We start from the raw sequence: 19,822 nt of genomic DNA on the forward strand, positions 1-19,822 counted from the left end.
ACCCAAGACTTATTGAAAGATTGAGACTAAATTAAAGTTCAGAGGTTCTTGAGAACCTGCTGTTCTGAAATACTGGAGGAAGAGGCAGACTGTTTTTGAAATAAAACTGACAAGCTTCTGTTCAGTTAAGGTTTGAAAACACATAAGCAGGACGTTAATAATTCCCCTATATTTCTATAACTATTTAACAGCTTGTCTTAAAAAGATTATCTAAGTTATGTTTTCATGTGCTTACATGAACTATAGTTTCCCTCAGGTAGCATTATAAGTTTAAAAATCTGTACCTGTAAACATTTTCCTCTTTCAGAGTCTGTCAAAGGATATCTGAAGATATTTTTCAGCCTTAGAAACACAGTTCTAACTATATAGCTAAAACATTACAAAGACAACATGAATGACAAAAGCATTTATGAACTGTGTTTATATAAACATTGGCTTATAAACAAGTTGACAACATTGACATTAAATATTGAAAAGTTAAGACAATTTCATTAATGAGAAAAAGTTAGAAATTAATCATATCCTAGTAATAACCAATGGCACCTGACAGTTTCAGAACTGAGCTGTACTAAAACACTGAAACAATCCTGCATGTTGTCATATACACTAATGATTTCCTTTGATAGGGCAAAGGCCACCTCATACTTGAAGATTCCCACGGTAACTCAGTGGAGATAACAGTATGAAAATGACTTATTCTTCACAGACTGGGAACACACCACATCAGTGGATGTTTTTGGCATACTTCAAATACAGTCTCCTGTTAGCTATAGTTTTATATGGGAATCCCAGAAATGCCAGCAAGACTAATGCAAAAGTTAAGTCACATCCTTCTGAAAGTGTGAACCTCATCTAATTCTTTCTAGCAATGTTTGCACCAGCTGTTTTGCGAGACTTTAGCTGGTTTTGTTTATGAGCTTGAATAGAAGAGTCCTACAAGTTAGGCATGGAAGCATAAGAAAAATGAAGTTCACAGAAAACCATCATGAATGATGAAACAGTTCACAGTATATATCAGAAAGTTACATATACGTTTAATCATAAACAATATTTTCTCTCTATATATATTATTCAAACCCAGTTTCGGTATTTGTTCTGATATAACAGTGATACTCAGTTTACTCCTTTAAGTGAGCACACTTATTTCCTCTATTTTTACAGGTGCAAGGATGCTTATTTGGATACCAACTCCACATAAGTATGACTTTCAACATAACTTTAAATAACATTTTTCCATCTTGAAGGCAACATTTCATTAATGGTAATAAGCAGACAGTTCATCATCACTCGTGTCTGAATCATCTTCATCCACTTCACCTTCAATGACTGATTTCTTGCCTTTGCAGCATGAAACAATCAATCCAATTAAAAAGACCTGCAAATTTAAAATAGTAAAAGTTACTATTGTTCAATTCAGGGCCATACAAGAGCAACAAATGTAAATCAAAATGACAGTGTGGTGATGCAAATGACTCAATGACAACTGTAAATTATCCAACTTAATTCAGCAATGTCTATAACCCAAGTACTTACTGCAATGAATGCCCAGTTCCCAAAGTAATAGGCAGCGCTGAAGAACCAAAATTTATGAAGAAAGAGGTATGTCCGAGTAACAATACACTGATCTAAAAGAAAAGCCAACAGTACAAATTAATATGATAATTCCAATTTATAAGATATTTCAACAGATTTGGAGAGTATTCAGCTCTCAAGAACAGTTATACTTCATTAAGTCAAATTAACTCTCCTCTACCAAGAAGCTGTACATTGTTATGGGTGAGTGAAAGTGAAAACAGGTAACACGAAGAGTTACACAGGTAACCTTGTTACTATTGGGTACAAATTCTCCTGCAGAAGTGTCAATTATTGCCTATTCTGACAGAGCCTAGTTATTCATTTCCTGTGTTAGATAAACTGCAGCCACACGAAGGAAATACAAAGCTGATTCTGTATTAAAAAACAGATTGTACTTTGAAAAAAATTTCTCTCTACCAGGATTGCATAAGTTTTGCAAACGTCGAAGTCAGGTACACTGCTCAGTTGTGTAGGTAAAAAAAATCCCACCACATACTGGGCCTTTTGTGACCCAGATAGATTTTATCAGTACTGTCAGCTCTTAGATACAAATTAGCCCTCTGCTTTCTCCCTCTCCAATACTATAAATACAGGCACACCTAAAAAATACTACATATGTATTCCTCTCATTAACAAAGTGGCATATTTGAACTGAATTAAGAATCAAATTGTCAAGGCATTTTTAAGACTGCAGACAGCATCAGAGCTTGTATGGCACACTGAGCCTGTACCATTCCACAGATCATGTCAGAGGGTGGCTAGCAGGACACGCAACCCAGCTGACAAATATCTCCAGTACCAGGAGGGGTGCACTGAGTCCATGCTAAGGTATAACACAATCCCTTGTTTTTCTCATTTATTTCAAACCCCATCTAAATCCTATTTCAGAGCAAAAATTGATATCTAAACAACGTGAACACCAGAGAAAGTGAGCAACCCAGAATCTGTCTGTTCTTCCCTCAGTTCTGATGCTGCTGGAAATACCCACTAGGTGCAGTTAAAGCACAGACTTCCCACCTCCTAAAGTGGTGAGTGATATGCTGCTGCTCAGATGGCTGCTAAAAGTTAAACTATACAACATAACCTAGCAAGCTGTCAATCTTCAGTTTCTGAAGATAAATATTATATTTAAACATTCAACTTGCACATTAGATAACAAGCTGCTATAACAATACCACCACATACTATAGCTTACTACTTCCTGGGGAGAGAAAAGGTGGGAGTTAAGGACAGGTCTTTTCCAGGACAGTGTGCCTCTTGACCTTGCCAACATGATCCCCCAAAAATCAAATCCCTACTGTGTCGAGAATGACTATATCTGAACAGAGAAACAGCTCCATTCCTTCAGCAGTTGTCCAATGACTTATACTTTATAAAACTAACAGAATAATTTAAATCACTAAGTTAAATACTAATCTATGAAGCAGACATTTCTGGAATCCATTACATGGTATCAGCAGACAAAAAGGTTGAATTGGGATTTCAGAACTACTAGACAAAGGATATACACACAAATAGGCACATTCTGCAGATAATTACAATGCAAGACAGCTAAATTATTCTTTGTTTACTCTGAGGGTGGCAGAGCACTGGAACAGGCTGCCCAAAGAGCTTGTGGAGTCTCCTTCACTGGAGACATTCAAAACCTGGATGTGATTCTGTGCAGCCTGTTCCAGGTGAACCTGCTTTAACAAGGGTTCGGACTAGATCTCCAGAGGTCCCTTCCAACCCCAGCCATTCTGTGATTAGAGAAATCATACCTCCACTAGCAGAGAACAAAAGCACAAGGAAAGAATCTGGCTTCCTGGTTTTACACACCAAATCTCAGTTATGGAGAGGAAAATTATTTTTTTTCCTACCCCCTGTTAAACACCAGACAATAGTACCTGCCCTACAAAAGAGGTAAAACACTGTAAAGTAGCACACCACTCACAACATCTCATTATTTGCTAGCATGACGTGTCCATAGAAAAGGCGATGTTTCCGACAAAGTACGAAATGCCAGTAAAGTGAAGATGCTTCGTAAGTGCAGATAATATTGCCAACACAATCTGCAGCTCTCCAGCTAGTTACTTGAATTAAAAAACAGCTATGAGACTTTCAGATGGCTCTCTACAATAATTGGGTTAAGCAGATGATGGTAAATATTTTAGAACAGTTTGACCTTCAAAAAACATTTCTGTGGAATGTGTCACAATTTCAGCTAACTAAATTTTAGTTATTTCTTTTGAACTAAGATAATACTCAATGGGCTGGCATGATATTTTTAATTAACTTATTGCTCTATATGCCATAATTTCGAATAAGTTACAATGAATAACCAAAATTAAGATAACTACTTGTTATCCAGAACGATCACTGTGACTGTTACTAACATATCTTGATCATTTGGAACAAAAGAATACATGGAAAGCTACCAAGCCTCCGATAGATAACTGCCACCACTTTCCGAATACAGCATATTATGTAGTGCTGACCCAGCAAAGCCAAACAGCCAACATTCAAGACAAAGTTTTTTTAAACAAACAATGACAAATGCCAATAACCATGACCACCAGAAGAGTCCACTATATTTCAAGTCCACTGATTAAGTTTTCCATTCTGGTGAATTAAGAGAATCCTTAGGCTCAGTGTACTAATATTTTAAGACAAAGGCTTCTTCCAAGAATTGAATTAGCTAGTTTAAGATGAACTAAAGGGACAAACAAATCTTTCTGTTTATCTGTTGATAAACAAATCTTAAAGCCTAAGAAATGTCACACACTGAAACCTCAAATAGTGAGAACTTACAGATAACGAAATCTGTCATTTCTACGTCTCAAAATACAGCATGCTTTCACAAAAACCTATAGGAGGAAATAGTTTCTTAGGGAAGAGTTACAAATTGTTGTGAATAATGTAATCTGAAAACACTGGCCATTCTTTGGGAGTCAATACTGAGGTGCACACTTGTTCTATCTCTTCATTAATCAACTGGACAAATAAACAATTGCATCCTCGGTAAATCTGTACATCAAACTAGGGAGAAGCAAGGAGCAGAGGCCCAACACACTAAACAGTAAGATTCAGAAGCAGCCTCTTTTACCAGCCCCTTGAAATAGTTTAACAGAGACAAAAGTCCTGCACCTGCAACAGTGACACCAAGCAATAGTGCAGGCTGAGGGCGGACCAGATACAATGCAGCTTTGCAGAAAGTGACCTCCTATCCCAGTAGGCAAACAGAACATGTAGTTACCGGTGTTCATCTGCAACTCAAAAATGTAACTGAATACCAGGCTTCCCCAATGGGGGTAGAGGTCCAGGGAAGCGATTGCTTTCTTCTATTCAGACTGGAACTGCATCTGCCACTGCCATTTTGGGCTCCCCAGTAAGAAAGCAGCATTTAACATACTGGAGCAAGTCCAGCAAGGGATCACTGCAACAGCTACGATGCACAACATACAATGACTATGTGTTTGTTTAGCTTGAAGTGTTTGTAGGTATGTCTTACTCCTACCTCTGCTATCTATGGGGGTCTAGAAAACATAGGGCAAGATTCTCCCTAGACCTGCACAAGAAAAGAACAGATGACAGATCTGCAGAAAGAAAAGTTTCACCATTAGCATAGGTAAACATGGAAGCAGGCTACCCAAAGAATTTTCAGAATCTACATCTGTGGAGACATTCACATCTGGATGGACCTGAGCAACACTGCTGCTCTTGACCCTGCTGGGGGGTTGGACCTGACTACTTCTTGAGGTCCCGTGTGCGCTCAAAATCATCACAGTTCACATTACATGAAGGTAGATAGAGACAACAGACAGATCTATCATTGAACACTATTTTGGATGGAAAACCCAAAACGACAATGAGAACGTGATCCACAAACAGATGAGGTTTACATACCCTACTTCAAGCAGAACCCAGGTTTTGGTTAAAATACACTCAAAACTACGTCCAAAAGGAAAACCTGCAGCTTTACTGTGCTAGAACGTACCGGCATTGCATACTCCAAATCCTTAAAGCACTGACAGTATGGCTTCAGGTATCCAAGAAAACTTAGTGTGTCACAATGCCCTGCTGTCAATCATTCAAAAGTTGTGTTGCAGAAAGCAGCTGCTGCTTGCAGTCCAACTTGCAAACTGAACTTCAAGAAAGGGTTTAATGTGTTTCTGAACTTGAATTATACATCAAGTTCCAAAAGGTTTGACATTTCACCTGGAAAAGTGTAATTAATGGGAAACCTGCATTTCTTCTTACAAGCATTACCTTCTGGGCCTGCATCTGGCTTCACAGTTTAATCATCTAACTTGGATAGGAACATTTATATGGGATGATGGTTAACGCACAGCTCTGGTACCTCAGATACAGCAGCACTTCAACAGCTGTGACATCTTAAACATTCTTTCTAGGGTTTTGTTGATTTCCAGATACTTCTCATCATGTTACTGAGATATGAGACCCATTTTACTCTATGCTTTATTTGGGTTATGTGACTTAAGACAAGCAGCATCTTATATCACAGAATGAACAAAATTCCTAGTCAGTTATACATTACAATAAAACAAGTCAACTGCCTCCAAATTGTTTTCAAAGATGCTTATATTTTTTTACTACGGCTTTCCTGCAACAAAGCTAAAATGCACTTTTACAAATAGAACAAACATCTAGAGCAAGCGCAGTTGGCTTTGGATGCTGTAACTCATGAACACAGCTGGATACACAACTCCTAAACACTTTCCTAGATGTTATCTGGCACCTACAAGTAGTATTAATATTAATGTTTCTCTCTGCCATGCTGTATCCATATTTCAAAGAATGTGAGAAAAACATACGGTTCCTATGGACTAAGCCGGCATAGGGCAAAGACTTCAGGCTTAAGAACAGCCTTAGAAACATGCCTTTACTTACCAGAAACTAAGCAACATCAGAAGATGGAGCAGCCTTTAGATTATCTTACATGAAAGATCCACGATAGCGAGTGTTTTGCTGGATGGTAGAATGATTCCCAGATAGGTATGCCCCTTTAAGCAAGCCACTAAGATAAACTAAGGGCTCTGACAGAGCCTTATTATTTTTATAATTGGCAACATTTTCTTTGCAGCATTATATGTAATGCTTTCTCAAAAACCAAAAAAAAAGGAATTTTCTTGATTGGACAGCTCATCTTGGACAAGAATAGTGTGTTGTAACTCAGATCACTTATGAAAGACTACAGAAATGCATAATACCCATGGACTGGCTATCGAATACACAGAGTAGGAGTTCTATTATTTGATCGTCTTGCAAGTCAACATTTCACTAGAGAAATCATGCAAAGTGCTATAGTCAATTTATAGTAATCAAACTGACAAAAAAGTTAAACTTCGCCTGTACAAAGAAACTGCACAAGGAAGTTAATGGCCCATAAAAAACACATGATACTTAAACTAGGTAAGAAACTAAGTGACGTCTAATGGTGTAAGACCCATACAGCCATATTCCATATTCATCACTACTGTCCAATTAATTTTTCTTTTGAGAAGCAATGACACTTGCATTTCCAGCCTAAATACCCAATGAGTGACCAGAAGGGACTGCTACAGTCCTGTAAGCAATCCTGAGACGCATGTACTTTATATAGTGAGGATATATCAAGCTGTAGCCCTATATATAGTACAATTTTTCACATTTCAAATTTAATAAAAATCAAACAAAATAGTCAAAATCAGCAGCAAGTAATAAAATTTAGAAAGAAATACTTGGGTAAAGATTGTAACCTCAAGAGAGAACATGGACTTGTTTCTAGGTCTGCCTTTGGTCACAGACCAAACTGTTCAGATGGACAAGACTAAATAAGCTTCATGAGTCTTCAGATATTAGCAGATATATCAGAAGTTTTGAAACTACAAGTTTCCCTCTTACTCTTGTTCCTATCATCTCACAGCTCAACATCTTCATCCACATTGCTCTAAGTGTTAATGTTAAGGTCACTCCAGGACTTCCAATGACTTTGTGTTTAAGACTGTATTTCATGTATCGCTTCCACAGGTTTCTCTGGAAACAGATTTGTGGAGTGCCAGTAACAACTGCCCCCAGCCACAAATGCAAAGTTGTTGGCTAAAGAGGGGAAAAAAGACTATGTTCTTAGCTGCCTGTTACTCAGCAGTTTGTACAAAAGTGATTTCTCACATTCTGTTTGAGCACATCCACATTTTTTCCATATTCTTCTCTGCTGTAATATATACACACACACAAATTAATACTTGCCTCATTCAGCTCTTGAGCCTGTATCATCACTTCATAATCCAGCCCCTCTGCTACTGCTTCTCTAGTTTCATTAGCTAAAAATCAATCTGCTTTACATGTGTTTCCCTTGGCTAACTTTTCCCAGAAGTTGCTTAAACAGTCAAGTTATTGCTCTTTCAGCTTTCATGATCATGAAAGTATTACAGAGCTTCAAGCACTGCTTGTCCCAAGGTTAACTCTGCAACAAATTTACGCCTTTGATCCCATATCAGATCGAAAAGTATGTTGAAAAACATACAACTGGAATTGGTTCACTCACTTGTAGTGAGGATCTGAAAACATTTCCCAGCTGGTTGTATGTAGCTACAATAGCTCCCCATTTAAGAGATGTGAATCACTAAGCTTCCAACATTTCAGGCTGACAGCACTTTAAATTACTACAGTGCACTACAGAAGCATGAGTATCAAATCACTCTGATGTTAAACAATAGTTTGCAGCTCTCTGCAGACTTTTTAAATATAAATTTAACATACAAGCACAAAAAGCTGCCTGTCATTTCATCCCAGTTGTTTGGTTTTGGTTGGTTTGTTTGTGGGGGTTTGGGTTTTTTTCCCCCTCAGCTGGAAGTGGTAGTGAGATAGCACCTAAGAGACCTGTACAGACCAAAAGTCTAGCTGGATAAAGTCTAGTACAAAACCCCTACCTTATTCAACAGGAACTTCTCACTAGGTTTGGAATCAAATCCTGCTAAAAAAAAGATTTGGCAGGCTAAGGAGAAGCCAGGAACTAATGAGGAACCTGGAAAAACTATTTAGGACAAGTCATCATCTAGGAGGCAAACTCTTCAGTGACTCAAGTTACAGATAAGTTGCATCTGATAACTCATATTGCATATCTGCAAATCAAACCCAATCTAATATAAACCTAGACAGCCAGAAAAATTATGTAAACAATGTGAATCAGGCTGTTTTGTAACCAATAGGTCTGATTTTGTAGCAAGATACAAGTCTGAATAACCAATAGCTATTTGCAGTTACTTTGCAGTACATTAACTACTGCAGCAGTCATACAACTTCTTGATGAGAATCACACACTGTAAGCGTTTACATTCAATGGCTCAAGAATCTGCAACTCCCATCAGGGCTAGCAGGACTTCATAGCATACGGAGGCTTCCAGTAAGATCCTCCAAGATTTTTTGCTGAAAGAAAAGAGTCACTAGTCAGTTTCAGAATGCTAAATAATGAGAACAAAGTCCTACTGAGCTATCTGGGCCACACAACCATCTTTGGGTTTTTTTTTTTTCCCCTCCCAATAGTCAAATTTAAATGAAGTGGCATGTATGAACAGGAAATACAGAACTTAGTTGCAGAAAAACTGTAGTAGATCTTACAAACAATGAAGCACAAACAAACTTCAGCCAAACAGTCAGGAGTTCTCACCAATTCCCTCTATAAATCCAAAGAGTCTATCAGTCTCATTTTGCCATTTTAGATTTTGAGTTCATCCTAGCACAGCTATGGCATTACAATGGAAAATTGCACCCAGCTATAAGGTTTCTATTTCAGTCTGGTTTCAAAGAATCTGTGAGGGTGCCAAGATTTGCATGTATTAAAAGACTGGAGGAAAACCATTTAATGAGATTCAAAGTGCTAAACCTGTTAATCTCATTTTTCATACGTTTAAAGGATGATTGATTTTAATGTTTATTAAATACCTTCAAGTGAATAAAATACTACTACTACAAGGCTAACTTAACCTGTTAATCTCATTTTTCATACGTTTAAAGGATGATTGATTTTAATGTTTATTAAATACCTTCAAGTGAATAAAATACTACTACTACAAGGCTAAGTGCATAGTGAAAAGCTACAGAATTAACCAATGACTGAAGTCTGAAACCACGTTAATTGCAAACAGAGATAATGTCCTTTTTTTGCTGGGAAGCAATAAGCCATTGGATCAATCTGCAGAGGAGAAAAAAAAAAAGTGTTCTCTGTTCCTGTTGAAACTAGATACCTTTTGAAACATTACGTACAATTTAGGTTAATTACAAACACTGGCCAGATTCATTAGGACACAGGCCATATAATTGATACTTCTTGCCTTGAAATCACTGACTTGAAATTTGAAGTTCTGCAAGAGGTGTTTTCTGAGTCTCCCTTGAGCATCTTACTTTTAAGTAACTCGAGGCACACAATTCTTATTTTGAAGACAGAGGTACTGATAAACTTCAAAGGCAATACCCTAGCCTTCAACATGGATGCAAGATTCCAGAAAGCAAGCAGCCAATGGACAGCATAACCTATCATTTTCATTCTAATCAGAACACTTTGTTAGCAATCTACCGCATTTTCCAGTATCAGCTTAGTACAAGCATAAAGCTTACACCAGTTCAGACTTCTTTAAACTATATTATACTACATGATGTTCAGTGTTAACCTCATTTTTGTCACATCCTTTCTACATGCCTCATACTGTCTTTAGCTGACCGCTAAGAAGGATGTCCATCATTTGTGAGAAGGATTCGCATTTTCCCCATCCTGAGATCATACTACATGGAAAAGAATTTGGAGAATGGGGAGAAAGAGGATATTTTCAACACAGTAATCTTGACTTCTATATCTTTACATGGATTACCTCATATTCTGTCCATAGACAGAAGCAGTTATAGCCAGCTAACACTTAAAGAAGCATTATAAAGTAGGGCAACTTTCAGTGCTAGAAATCTTTGCTTATTCTCTGGAGAACAACAAAAAAAAATAAATAAAAAATTATGACTATCATTAAAAAGTCGAACTTAAAAGACACCAATGCCAAATTCTTTTAAATGAGTTGGATATGAATTAGTGATTTTCTCACTAATGATGGTCTGAAAACAATGGCTTCCTTCCCATCCTTTCCCGTCTTCTGCCTCCTTCAGACACGAGTTACAATGCATCTGACTAATCCACAGTCAGTTTTGTCTCTCACAGTTCAGCTGGATGAATGACATTGGATTGAGTAAATCTTATCTAGCTGCAGGACATGTATTAGGCAGTGAAAAAGATCACCTTCATGAATTGATCCTTTCTAAATCCATTGGGCAAGCCATATCTGAAGATGGATGGGAAACATCTGTATGTAGCTTCAACAGCTGTAGTTACAGGTTGCTATCTAAGTTTTCTGCATGGCTGTTCTTGAGCATGTTATTAGTGAATTCATCAGCTGTCACCAAGTAAAGATTATTTGATTACACCAACAGAAGCAGCTCCCAACAAACCACTGAAAATATTTCCAATACACGTATCTAATGTTTCTCAGCAATTAAAAGATTTGGTAGCATTGCTACTTAGAGAGGCCAAATATGATGTCTTCTTTTGGTAAGAAAACTACCTTTAATAAAAGCATCATTTTGTAGATAAAGTATTAGAAAGTTTCTTACACTCAGTTCATTACTTCTTTTAAGAATGGGTGCATACCCCTCAATCCTTTGTAAGGAGCTTCCACTCTTATTCCAAAATACTAATATCAGAGCATCTCACTTTACTGTTAGGCTTAAATCCAAACAAACAAACTATGATGTTGATCCAAGAAGAAAATACGCAATTGTTTACTGCTAAACTCCATTTAGCCATTCAGCATTTCATAAACACAGCCTCTCTTCTCTCTGCAGTTACAATCTCTTGGCAGGAGAAGTAGTTCAGAGCTGCTCATATCCGTCTGCAGTGGTGGGGTACAGAAAAAAGAGTAGGAATTTAAGTTTCTGCAACTGCACATCCACAAACAATGTACTGCAGAAAGAGATTTAGAGCACCCTTAGCTACTCATACTCTTGACAGTTGATGAACAGGGCTTTCTGCAGTCAAACATGCACAGTTGTGCTTATTTATATTGACTTTTCATGATTATAGAGGATTTCAAAAGTATTAGGCATAAGTAAAGCTTCAGGGTAAAGTATTACTAAGGTCATACAGTAAGCTAACAAGAAAATAAAGTCCTCACTAAAATCCTCATTTAGACTTTTTGTGAAGCATTTTATAACTTTGCAAATTCATTTAAAACAACCATTTGGAAAAGGTAATCTATGGTCATAAAATATTTCATACAAGATTACGAATACTGAAGCTTCTGAGCAACTGGCTTGTGCTTTCACTTTGCACACCTCCTGGATTTCTCTGAAGGAAAAACAAAGAATATGCTCTTATTTTTGGCATTCGTATTTGGGGTTCCTTTCCAGCTTGAGTAATGTCTACATCTAATCTTTTTACATGCTAAAATAAAGCCTGAGATCTTGCACTAGTTGACTGCCAGCTGACAAGAGAGTCCTATAAAATGACATAAAGATAATTAGCACCATAAGTCCTGCTCAGTTCAAAGCCTTAGAAATGGAAATAACTTTTTTTCTTTCCCACTTTACATGGAGTTGGAGTAACTGCAGGTCTACACGAAAGACCCAGTAGATACTGTCGTGAGCATTTAGTAGGCCTTGGGTAAAGCTCATTTCCCCAACTAAGGAAATGAGACAATCCAAGGGGGATTCATAGCATGTTACGCATTTAAAGCAAATGATAGTTTTAAAACAGCTTTCATGGTTTTATGGTCTAGAAAGAGGCAGAAGATAGTGTTCATCAAATCTCAAAATAAAGGCTGGGAAAACTCTTGTATACAGGCTTGCAGCTGAGTCATTGCTCACTTGCATTAAGTCTCACTAAGCTGTTTATCTAAACCTATAGCAAAGTTTTCAATGCATTAGTGCAGCTACAAAAGTCTTAATCACGTAATTTAACTCCTTTGCTTGCCCTTATGGTCAATTGAACCATGGACCCAGCAGTGCAGCTGACATTAGTCCTTGAAAACAAGGATAAAATGAGGTCTTTGCCCAACTATATCAAATACTGAAAACTGATGCTTGTTTTGCCTATAACAAACATATTTAAGTTTGCTACTCCAAAAAGTTATTTTAAAAGCTTTTAAAAAGTCTATGTTAACAAGAAAAAAAGCCTTTTCTGCAGGATGTTAAAGTGTAACTAAGAAAAGGCACTTTGAGTTATAAGATGCAGCCTGTTCTACTTTTTGGCTTCTGTTCTGTTTCATGTAGTTATGCTATTACAGCTTCTGGCATTCAGTATGAAGCAGATTGACTTGCATAACAGGAGTAGAGACAAGCTTTGCTGCATGAAAGCAGAGAATATAATGCTAAAATCCCACAAATAATATACTTAAGCGTAAATACTTATGACTGTGGGTTTTATAAAGTTGTATTTTAACTGTCCTATGTTTTTCCAGGAAGTGTAATTGCCCTTTTCATCAAGCCATACGCTGGTTTGAAACATGTATGGAAAACACTACTCATTAAAGTCTGAACTTTTAACAATATTTAAGTTTTGGAAGGTATTAGTTGCTACAAGATCAGATCAGGTCTCTTCTACCATCTCAGAAAGAAAAAAAAAAAAATGTATTTAGTTACAGTAGAAATGATATCTACAACATCTGAGTATTCAATAAGACAGAGCAGATTGCTATAAGCTTATCTATTAGCACAGCCACCAAAAGGTCATAGCTTTTCTTATGTTTAAGGAAAAACACCTGTTAGAATTAATTCAGTTTAAATAAAACAAAGTGCTGAGGAGACAAATCAATATTTGCATTTAGTTCCAGTCCAGTGGTTTATGGAAGATAAAATCCTAGGAGCAGAAGTCAATAAAAGCTACAAGTGCTTGGGCAACCCTTATCTTAACTTTAAATTAGTTGCATCTATTTTTGCTCTGTGTCTATCCTTAAACACAAGAGAAATTATATTTTATAAAAAAAAATCTGGTTCCTACCTTTGAAACAAGTTTATTGTCAACTTTTTCTATCTGATCACAGAGCATAAGAGTAGCATCTACAACAGTTATTTCCATTAGTTTTCATTATTGTTATTAAAAATGTCAGGTATTCCAAGGCAAGCATTACATTTCCACTTTCTAAAACTGACTTGATAAAATAGTGAAGAAAGTGTTTTCCTTAATACAACTTCAAAAGGTAAGCATTACAAAAGAAAGTTTTCCTTCATTCATAAAAAAACCACTTTGATGACCTGACCATATTTGTAGCTAGCGGAACTCCACCTTAGCATTTTGATCACATTAACATTCACATTTAAGAAACAGCCATCCATCTTTTACGTACACTAGGCTAGCATAGGACAGCATATCAATACCTTCTCCACCTCTTTCCTATCAAGAAAAAGGACATGACTCAAAGATACCCAGTGCAATAACATATTAATAACGGCAAACCAAAGCCACCATTTTCACAAGCCAATTCTTGTGTTCAGCACATCAGAATGTTAGTTTTAAGCATCGGCTAATATTGTTTCCATTGATCAAAATAAATCAGGAAAAAAAAAATCATGCAAAGTATTCAAAGTACTCAAAAAAAATATCATCAAGCATAAAAGTAGTTTCAGAAGTTTATTTCAATCCAACCCCAGTTCCTATGACTAAGCAACAAAGTCTGAAGAAATCAGACTATTTTAGTTTCTCCCAGAAGAGTCAGGACTAATGAGCTTATCAATGCCAGTGAGTATATTCTTCTCCCAGCAAACACTAGCCAAGCCGAGAAGCTGTTTACAAGCAACAAAGATCTATACAACCTGCTCAAAGTGATCTCATTTTGAGAGATGACAGATTTTGCTTTTTAAATCTGCTGCAGAACAGTAACTATTTTTAATCACAAAAACATGGGAGCTGAAATTCAAAGCATCAACACTTAAAATTGTATTAAGTCTAAAATTATCATCAAAAGTAAAGGTGGATTAATGATTTTTGAACTATGGAGGAGACAGGAGAAAAAAAAACCAAAACAATCCCCCTTGGGAAACAAGATGAACCACCACAAATACTACTAGCATCTACTTACTAGATGTTTAAACACCTGGTTTGTGTTTATGAGTTTAAACACGAGGGAACCACCTTGCAAAAGAGACCATAGCTTGATAAGACTGGGAACAATGACCTAATGATCCAGTTAACTCCACTAGCACAGAAATTGTTTAAAAATTAAGTATTATCTTTCCCAATAACAGAAGTAGGAAGAAAACCCAAGGAGCTGCTAAGATCTTCTAGAAGCACAGTCAGAATTCAGCAGTTACAGAACACTGATAATAAAGATAATACAGGACAACTATTTATCTTTTCTATCAACAAACACCGTCAAGTCTGCTTTATAGGTCTATAAATGCATACATAACTCAATTCCTTTATATGGAGAAGCAGAAAGTTTGCCAGTGAGAACAGTTGAGCGCTTTAGCCTGAAAAAAATCTGGACCATTCTGAAGGCCATAAATCTTTTGCCAAGATCAATTTTTTTAAAACAACAGACCAAAGCAATCAATAAAATTGATGGTGACCTTAAACAGCAGTATCAGTAATGCAATGGGTAGTGCAAATCAAACTGCAAAAATTGTCTACATGCAGACAGAAAGGAAAAGGTAACATTATAAAAAACAAATCCAGCATGATTTCAAGTAGCTTTAATGTTTAGTTTTTTGGTGGTTTGTTTTTTTTTTTTTTTTAATGAAACCAGGGTAAAACTCATTTCCAGCTTTAGCCAAGTTTCATAGAAGAATAAAAACTAAACAAAACACTACCATTGTCTCAAAAAAAAACCCCATCAACATTAATGTCTGCATAGATGGAAAGTCAAGGAAAGATCCACAATTATCCATCTGCTTGCTAGTCACTACTCACAGCTGCAAAAAATCCACAGTACATCTTCTGCCCAAATGAATAGTTAAAAAGATATGGTTAATAACACAGATGAGCAAGATTTATACTGGATGTTATAGAGAATGATAAGTTAAGAATAACAGGATTACAGGAGAATAGCCTAAGATGTCTAGTTCCACTGGTACTGTTGCTTATGGAACAGCTCATTTACATCTTGAAAAATTGCAGAATTTTATCTGTCAAGTTGCACTGAGAATTTCAGATCCTAGTTTTCTTGAGTATGTTTGAAATTTAATAGAATACTTCTCTGCATGTATGTATGATAAACCTACATACTGAAGTGTCCCTTCAGCTACTAAACTATTCACTGGCTAGGGTTTACTTTTAAGGTCTTCTGCATAAATGTTAAAGCAAATGGGAGATTTTAAAGTTAACTGGCATGCATTATTACACATTATTTCTACCAAAACCCGTTGTTTCTTCAAATGAATTAAGCTGTAAACAAGCTGTTTTCTGGACATAGTTATACATAAAAGCTTTATATTAAAGCAAATCAAAGCCTTAAAGAGCTTAAGCAAGAACATATCACAAAAAAATATAAGAAATTAATTTATCTTACCTTCAGGTGCATCTGCATCACAGTCTTTAGATACAAATGTCAAATCCCTTGGCTGGCCATTTATTGTCTTATTAATCTGTGTTATAAATATGGAATATTAGTACACTAGTCTACCAGCAATGTTTTTCCATACACAATGATAATCCCTGAAACAAATATCTCCCAATATATAAAAAAAGGCTTTAACAGACATCTTACAATATTCAAAAGGCTTAAGATTGCATATACTGTTCAAAACCAGAGTAAGCTCTAAGTGGTACAACATTACTATTTCTAAATACGCTTTTATTTAGAAAAAAATTAATAGCTTGTGCTCTTTTTGAAGACCTGTAAAAATAAAAACGTCTCTGAAATTAAGCCTTCTAACTGTGCATAAAATGAATTTGGAATTCAACTTTGGTGATAACACCATGGAAGCGTCAGGTTTGCATAATGATAGCTAATACAGATTACTCCTATCCTAAAAGCCAGGTGATAGTAAACAATATACTCAAGATGGCCAGAGTGGAAGAAAAAAAATGATGCTGAACTACTGGAAACCCAGTATATACCTGTTTATGTGTCTCAAATCTTTAAAAATTGACTCTTTCAGAGACTACATGAACTCTTTACATATGACACTTTTGAGTAATCAGCGAATAATTTTATCAGAGTCCAATGCAAATCCTCTGGACTACACTGATTTCTTCATACAGTAATTCACTTCAAAGGCTCTCATACTTGCTACTGTAGCCCTCATGATTTCCTAAACAGGAGACCCTCTAAAGAAATCTGTAAGGGTCAACATCTTTTCTCCTTCAGGCTGTAGAAAATCTCTCTTGAAACCTACCAGAAATCAGCACAAGCCAGCCCATAAAACTAAGTCTCTCTGACAACTTAAGTGAGAAGGTTTATCAATATTAAGCAAATTCAGCTTTCACTCTGAACATTCAAAAGAGAAACAACCAAGTGTCTATCCTAATAAGCAGCAGCTTGTATAAGCAGTTCACTTCATTCCATGCAAACACAGGCAAGCATGGAGGCCACCACAGTCTTAAAAGAAACTGATCCAAATAGAGAATGATTAGGCAGAAGAACCAGGAACTAAAGTGGAACCAAAGTAAGAGGACAACGTATAGATAGAAACAATAGGATAAGAACAGAAGATGAAATGTCAATTATTCAGTGTACATTTAACAGTGTCCCATCTCCAGGGGGTATTCCAGCTGGCTGTCACCATCACCACTTACACTGCTCAGTGTGCTTCTCTCAAGAGAACAGCATTAATAGATTGTAGAATTTTACAGGGACATACAAAAAGCACAGAATGATCAGAATTTTGCCACTTCAAAGTTTTCGCATCCTTATCTTTATTCATTTTATTTTTTAACTAGTAGGAATTTTAAATACAACATGCAACAATAGCTAGACCTGTGGATTTCATTTGATAACATCTATGCTTTTTTCCAGGTCTGATATCATTCTTGTTCTCCATGAACACTTTTGTAATTTAAGACTTCTGACATATCTGGATTCAACTCCAAATGCTTTCATAAGCTCAAGGCACTGGGGCGTACCTTAGAGTCATAAACCCAACCTCTTTTTTCCCTAGCAATCCTTTCTTCTCTCCTACACAAGGCAAAACCTTGTAAAGGAGCACTGGAAATATTCCACCTTTTCACAACACAGACATGAAAAAAAAATGGAACGTATTCCAAGCCAAAGATGTAAAGTAAAGGATTTTATAGTATAAACCCTTCCTAATAAAATAGAAGAACCACATTTGCCATGTTAAGAATGGTCATCTCATTAACCTGATCAGTTGAACACCATTTTCATTTTCACACAGATAGAAATTTTAACATTCAAATTAAAGATTCTTTAATATATGAATAGTATTACACAAAACAAACTGCACAAGTATTTATGTTTTTTTTTAAAAAGAGTCTTACACAAAGCTAACTCACACATGAAAAGTTGTGCCTGAATACCAACGCACACAGCAGGAGAAACATCAGAGGCACCCAAGTTGTAGTGATTTCCCAGAAAAGGTATGAGAGCTTTGCCCTTAACGCTGTCATCTCATACCTTTTGTATTAGCAACATGCACTTGAGGTAGAGCCCCTTTTGCCCTACAGGGCACGGAAAAGACGTGTAAGTGACAAGAGAGATGTGTCTACAGGACAATTCCTCAAAATAATTTACTTGGCATTATGCAGTACAGCACTCAAGTCTCAGACACTTTTAGTATGAGCATTGTCAGAGTAATACTCCAGCATTCCAGTTATTGTATCCAGTCCAAAGCTGAAAACAGGATGCCTCAAGGACAAGCAGGAGACAAAACCAAATACAGTCACACTATGTGCTTCAAAAGCTGACAGATTTCAGGCACTTACGAAAATAGCAAGCTACCATATAAAGGGTTAGCCCTTTACACATTGTACCCTGTTACACATTTGTTCCTGGTTATGTTCAGGATCAAGAACTTAAAGATGGCAAAGTGTGTGAACAGATCTAAGGGATACTTCTGCATTCCTGGATGACAGCAGAGATACTCTGTGTCCTGCAGTTTAGCTCCACTCCTCTGAATCATCTATGGTGAATGCTGAGGAAGGAAAGTGACCAATGCTACTCTGGCCCTCAACTGGGGAAAAGTATTAAGTGTCACCTACGGCAAATGTTGGCCTTTTAATTCTGGTCTGAATCACTCAAGTCTTACAGGTCCACTAGGTAGAAACATCAGCAAGCAGTGGTCCATCTTTCAGACAAATGGAAAAAAAACCCCTTTGGCCTCACTGAACATAAATACAAATTACACTCAAGTATGGGCGAAGTTATGTTTTTACTACAAAGCCGAGAGGAAGGCCTGTATGGGGACAGAACTCCTCACCTTTGTGAAAGGCTACAAAGACTCACAGCTGTTTAGCAGATGTTACACAGGTTGTCTTAAGAGATGAAAGCAAGCGTTCCTTGGTGTTTGAAGAGCTATGCAAGTTAACCAAAGCCCTACACAGGACCTCAGTTGGTAACGGCACCGTATCCAAAATAAACTTTAGAAGTTCTACAGACATCATAGCTGAAGAAACTTTCAATTAAATGGGGACGCGTGTTTTGAATACCCCAATGGTCAAAGAGTTAAATAAAGCAAGTAGCCCAGGTCTAGCTAACACTAATTGCCTCACAAAAGCTTCATTTTTCTACACATATGCAGTTATCAGGAAAAGTCAAAGCACTTCACAGTTAAAAAGTCAAGACTAACGGTCTCCAAAGGAAACAGTTAAAGATCCAAACAGGATTCTAACCTGTCTAATGCATCACTATGGGTTTTTGGTACAAATTAGTTTGACAGGTTACGAAATTGGGAAGTACTGTAGAGCAAAGAAAAAGGGAAAGTATTCCTTTTTATACACTGCCTTTCTATGACCCACCAGATTCTAACATACAGGTCACTGATATACAGCCTACTCATCCACTAAACTGACTTTGATTATTGCTTATTTATTCCTTAGTTCTATACAGTGTTGGTTACCAGTGGTGTTACTTTAAATGATGAAATTGACTGTGTTGTGTGAGCAATGAAAATCTAAAGTGTGCAAGCAAACTGGTGCATACAGCTTTCATCATCAGGAAGCTTGTCATATGCACAAAAATGTATTTCACTTCTCCAGTTCCTGTCTATGCTCCAGGCCACTCCTGAGTTCCATAATAATCAATTCATAACTTTCCAGAACCTCTTCATAGCTAACATC

General features: G+C 36.7%; 1 protein-coding gene across 1 annotated transcript in view; it reads right to left on the reverse strand.

Moving 5' to 3' along the window:
* Positions 1-404: 404 nt before the first annotated feature.
* Positions 405-19,822, reverse strand: part of LMBRD1 (LMBR1 domain containing 1) — an 80,259-nt gene continuing 60,841 nt past the window's right edge. Inside the window, exons 14-16 of the mRNA XM_055810758.1 lie at positions 16,095-16,170; positions 1,534-1,625; positions 405-1,375 (exon numbers count right to left, since the gene is read on the reverse strand). Coding sequence (XP_055666733.1) covers positions 1,256-1,375; positions 1,534-1,625; positions 16,095-16,170 — 288 coding nt within the window. The 3' untranslated portion in view covers positions 405-1,255. The remainder of the gene's footprint in view (positions 1,376-1,533; positions 1,626-16,094; positions 16,171-19,822) is intronic.

The sequence above is a fragment of the Falco peregrinus genome, chromosome 7 (genome assembly GCF_023634155.1).
Source record: "Falco peregrinus isolate bFalPer1 chromosome 7, bFalPer1.pri, whole genome shotgun sequence".
NCBI lineage: Eukaryota > Metazoa > Chordata > Aves > Falconiformes > Falconidae > Falco > Falco peregrinus.